Here is a 5,403-nt window from a genome sequence, read left to right as displayed (position 1 = left end):
TTTGTTTTAAACAACAAAAATTTGTTACTTTAGACAGAAATAATTTAAACGAATGACAAAATTTAAGTTTAATTACTTACTTACTTATTTTTTTTAATGAGGCAACACGTGGAAAAATCATACCTCTGCTTTAAATAGTGTTTTTACAATAACAATTATTACATTAAAAGAAATTATTAATTAAATTTTTTGAATTTCCTTCAAAATAACTCACAAAATCCGCCTTTAATACATACGTATAATTAATTATCTATAATTTCCGATATCGAACTAATGAGTCAATTTTTAATTGAGTTTTTACTCATTATATCTTGTATAATTGTTTAATTCTTGGAAAAAGATACAAAAAATTTATGGTAATAATAGTAATGCAAAAAATATTGACAATTGGAAACTATTCCTTTAAAGTTATTGTAGAATGGTTTTATAAAGACGTAACTTACACATAAGAGCGTATATTAGTTAAAAATTAAGCAACTTAAGTGACCACCCTGTATATGCATACTAAATTGCAAAAATGTTTTTGATATGAAGCGTATGCATACATTTACGGATTGAATTAAAACAAATCAGCAAGTTATTTTATCAACACAAAATATTAATTTTTAAAACTTGCTTAGCACTCACCTTTTGGTCACCACCTTAGCAGTTTTTCCTCCAAACTTTTTTTCGATCTAATAAAAGAACAATAAATAAAGTTAATTTATAAATAATAATTGATATAGATAGATACAGCTTCAAACTGAGTGGTTATGGTTGTGACAAGAAATAAACGTTTTCAATTACCTTTAAGAATTTTAATTACCTTATGTGTTATATAGAATACTTGTAAAAACCACTACAACGAAACAAAACAAAGACACTCTTCATTGAAATAAAATTAAATTTAATTAAATTAAACACTAACACCAATCGTTCGAAATATTACTTAATTTTTAAGAAACAGCTTCGTTTAACTGCCGATTAACTAACCGGAAAGGACTAATAGAAATGTTTGGGGTACGAGCATGCGTATATAAGTATTAGCAATTTCTCAGCACTCTACGTTTACTAACAAGATTTTTTATTATTTCTAATACATTTGCCATTATTTTTCTAATAATCATTATCAGCTGAATTACTATTAATCTCTACGCGCACACATTACTTAATTTAACTTTAGTAATAATAAATTATTGCGCGTGTACGTCATTCACATGATTATTTAACTGTTCTTTTAAAACCTTAAATGAACGGTTTTAATAAAATATCAAAAATTAAAGTCTTCAAATGCCCATTAAAAGTTCCACGTCATGTACCTACTTAAATAGTTTGAGTAATTTTTTGATTGTAAAAGAAAATAAACTACAGAAGTAAAGAATTTACTTCCGCGTTTGTAATTACATTTTTATTCTAATTCTAAGTGCGCTAATTGTCTTATATTTGCGTAAATAAAGTATCGAACGGTTTGTTTATTGGTTTTCAATGTATTAGCAAGATTGTACAAACTGGAAAGCAATTTCTATGTAAATTGGAGTTTTCTTGCTAAAAGTTATAAATACGATTTATCCTTGACTAAGTAAACGGTTCGCGAAAGTTAATGGATAATTTTGTTTCTTCGGAAGTGTTTCAACGAGGTATCAGCGACGTTATCTGGCCGGAATCCTCCGGGATACATAGATCTGGCGTGAGAAGCCATTGTGACTGACAGATCCTGGCATGTTCAGATGGAAGGCCCTCTTCTTGCATACGAATGGCCTACTTGTCCTGATACCACGTCAGCCTGGAATATTTATAGTATTATTCGCCCACCCCACGCGCCACTGCCGTCGAGCGTTATGCAGATAAGACGGTTTAATTGTCCAGTTTTGCAGAAATATCTATACCTTTTCTCAAACTAGTTTAGCGTTTATTCGCTACTCTTCCCTCTCTTCCTTCCTTACATTTCTACCGCTATCGCATCAAATTATACACGTTACATTCTCTCCAATATCTGCACAAAACGAGACGTAATGAATATTTTTCCTTACGATTACTGCTTCTTTTGCTTATTTGTCGTCTAGGAAAAATTCCTTACCCCATTTTGCATTGAAAACCAGGGGAAAATAGTTCTTACCATAAAAAACTTTCTTTTAAAATTACAACGAAATGAATTGTATTCAAACTTTTTATTTTTGTAGGTATAATTAATTAAAAAGCAACTCAAAATATAATAAAACCTTTCAATACAAAAGCTTTTAGCGCTATCTGTACTACATATTTCTTACTGCATAGTTATTTGTTCATAATTAGATGAATATTATTAACAATATTCAATCTTTGGTAGGTAAGGTTGGGTTAGGTTAGGTCATTAATGTATGTAATTTAACGTTCCCAGTTACTCACAACTTATTTCCCTTTTTGTTTTGCGTAATTAATGTAATTTTATTTAATCCCTTCAGTAAAATAATCTCTCTTTATAATGCATTGATGTGTGCATGTACGTTTATTATTTTAATCCTTTTTTCAGCCGTACCTTGTCATTGAGACACTACATATCCTAAGGCTCTTGTGCAACCACAATCAAAATTGACATATGGATTTGCTGCAAGTGACATTTAAACGTCAGATTTCTTGTCAAAATTGTTCAATAGCAACAAATTATGATACAATGTGCAAAAATACTGAGATAAAATTTATGTAACTTTTGTAATAACAACTATAAAAATATATAACGTTATCAGTTACAAGTGATAAGAAATACTAAGTGTGTATAATACAAAACAAGTGTGACAAATGTAGAAACAGTGCACGTACAGCATAAATATTATGGGTATTATCTTAAATAGTTTCGTAATTCTTCATTAGCTATGTGGGTTAAACCTCAAGAAGTTTTAATCGCCAATGCCTTGTGGTAAATACATATTTCTATTATCTTTTGTGTGAATATTTGCCAATGAATATATTATATTAGGGAAACTGAACAAAGCACAGAATACTTCCTTCTACAACACAGGAAAGGTCATGGAAATTCAAAAGGTATTTCTTCCCTTCTTGTTGGAACTATGGATTCTATTTTCGATACCAAACCTCCTCCTTTTCGTATATTACATCAAACTCCACATTCAGAGGTTTACTACTGTAAGTCATAAAACTATTGTTCACATATGCTAAACAGGAAAAAATTTGAATACTTTTGCAGTAATAGCATGTTCTTTATATAAACAAGACATTGTAAATGATTGGGATTGGTTGAATGAAAATATAATGGGTACATTAAAATCATTTGACAAAGAAGATGATGTCACAGATTTTGTTACATGTAAAATTGAATCTATTATAGCAGCTAAACAAGATCAAGTTGAAATTGAAGGTGAGTTTGTTCTATAAATTGTTGCATTTACTATTTTCTTCTATTATTATTTGCTTTGTCAGATGAAGATACAAAAGACTTTAAAACTACAAGTGAAAAGTTTCACAGGTTATTTCACTTTCCTCTTGAAGAAAAACTTGTCAATTACTATTCTTGTAGGTAAGTGTGTGGCTTTTAAAGTCCTTTCATGTTTGTTAATACTGATTTTTTTTTTAAGTTACTGGAAAAAGTTTCCCCGCCAAGGATGGATGTACTTATCATTGAATTATTTATGTTTTCATTCCTACATTCTTGGAAATGATACAAAGTTGTGCATCAGGTGGTCAGAAATTAAAAATTTGGAAAAATCAAACAGTCTCATCTTCCCTGATTCAATTAAAATAACTACTAGGGAAGGGGAGTATTACTTTAATATGTTTCTGAAAAAAAGTGAAACATTCGCCCTCATGGATCAGTTAATAGATTTAGCAATGAAAAGGTAAAATTATAATTTGTCATACTGAAACAGTTACCTAAAGACTAACAGACTAACAAATGCACCTACTATTAGCCCATAATCTGAAAACCATTTTGCAATTTCATATTAAGGGCTAATGATAAGTGTAATTGTTAATATGTTAATGAGAATGAGACTAACCTGTTGTTAGAGTAGAAATATGAAAGTTGATTTAGTCTGGAACAAATCTAGCATATTATCTGACATTTGCCTTATTATTTTCCCTTTTTTNTCAACCGAAACCGAAACCGAAACTTCCTTATAAGGATCATGTTTTGAGAGAAAAATAAAGAAAACGTTATTATAATCAGTCAGTTTTATTTTTCTATCTTTAAATCACATAGCTCTGCAGTCTTTGACATTTTCACTTATTGATAATCAAATCAAAATCAACATAACAACCCCTCATTTAGGGAAATACTTTAATTGTGCCTTATAAATACTTAAAATAGGTGAGATATTTATTTGAGTAAGTATAGTAGACTAGACTCACTTTTATTTGAAGATGCGAAATGTCTACTAATCTACTTCGCTTGAATGGAATTTAACGCGCCGAACATGACCGAGCAGAGCGCGAGAACTCCCGAACGCAGTTTCGGTTTCGGTCGTAGTTTCGGCAGTTTTTCCGCAGAAACTGAAACTAAACCGAAACTCGTTTTTTTACCGAAACTCGACCGAAACCGAAACCGAAACCGAACTTTCGGTCGGACACTAATAATAAACAAAGAAACGTTCATATAACAAACTCTCCCATAATAAATGGTAATTTTCCCATATAAAGATGAAAAAGTTGAAACTTTTTTCATACTATATACAAATTGGATAACTTTTAATACATCCTACACTTAACAAAGGCGTAGCTTGTAACAATAAAGAAATCACCGATGAGGGTTGTAAAAGGGAGAAAGCGGTCTAATGAGACGTAACGAGTGGGCAGTTTACCTTGAAATTTTCGTTTGGGAGAAAGGCTTTTGCGGCGACGTGGAGCGAAAAATGTGGAAAAGATAAAATTCTAAAGCTGAGACACGTAAACACTATTGCAATTCTATCTAAAGTCTTTCATTTGTTTTAAACCGTTGAGCCTTGGAAATCTGAAGTTGGATGGTTTCGAATAGCCGTAAAGGTGTCAAGATAGTGGCAATTTAGAGGGCCATAACAGCCGAGTAATGTTGGATTTAAAAGATTGGTCAAGTTAGAACGACGCGGAACATTATCCGAAAGGAAAGGACTCAGAATCAGCAAAGCGCCACCGCCGCCATCATCCACTTGGCGGCGGCGTGCATCGCAGGAGATTTCAAACCGCGACGAACTAAAGAAATACTGGGTCAAAACTGACGCGTCCTCCTTTATCTCTTTACCTATCTAGTCAAGGATCTTGCAGACCAAAGCGGAACATTCGCAATGATAACAAATATTTTTAGGCTACATTTTCGTCATCATCATCATAAGATCGTCAGTCCTAAGACTGGTTGGACACTCACTTCCATTCCTTCCTATCCTGAGCTAATCTTTGCATTTCCCTAAAACTAAAACATCCCACGTCCTTAACTATTTGTGAACGGTAATCTAAACTAGA

General features: G+C 31.7%; 1 protein-coding gene across 1 annotated transcript; it reads left to right on the top strand.

The window, feature by feature from the left end:
- Window positions 1-2,568: 2,568 nt before the first annotated feature.
- LOC112905034 (TBC1 domain family member 9-like) lies at window positions 2,569-3,813 on the top strand. The gene is made up of 5 exons (XM_025976592.1): window positions 2,569-2,872; window positions 2,933-3,099; window positions 3,161-3,331; window positions 3,394-3,490; window positions 3,549-3,813. The coding sequence occupies exons 1-5, from the start codon at window positions 2,829-2,831 to the stop codon at window positions 3,811-3,813; spliced, it is 744 nt and encodes a 247-aa protein (XP_025832377.1). The 5' UTR covers window positions 2,569-2,828.
- The last annotated feature ends 1,590 nt before the right edge of the window (window positions 3,814-5,403 follow it).

The sequence above is a fragment of the Agrilus planipennis genome, unplaced genomic scaffold (genome assembly GCF_000699045.2).
Source record: "Agrilus planipennis isolate EAB-ADULT unplaced genomic scaffold, Apla_2.0 scaffold196, whole genome shotgun sequence".
Taxonomy (NCBI): Eukaryota; Metazoa; Arthropoda; class Insecta; order Coleoptera; family Buprestidae; genus Agrilus; species Agrilus planipennis.
This window is presented reverse-complemented; position numbering and strand designations above follow the sequence as displayed.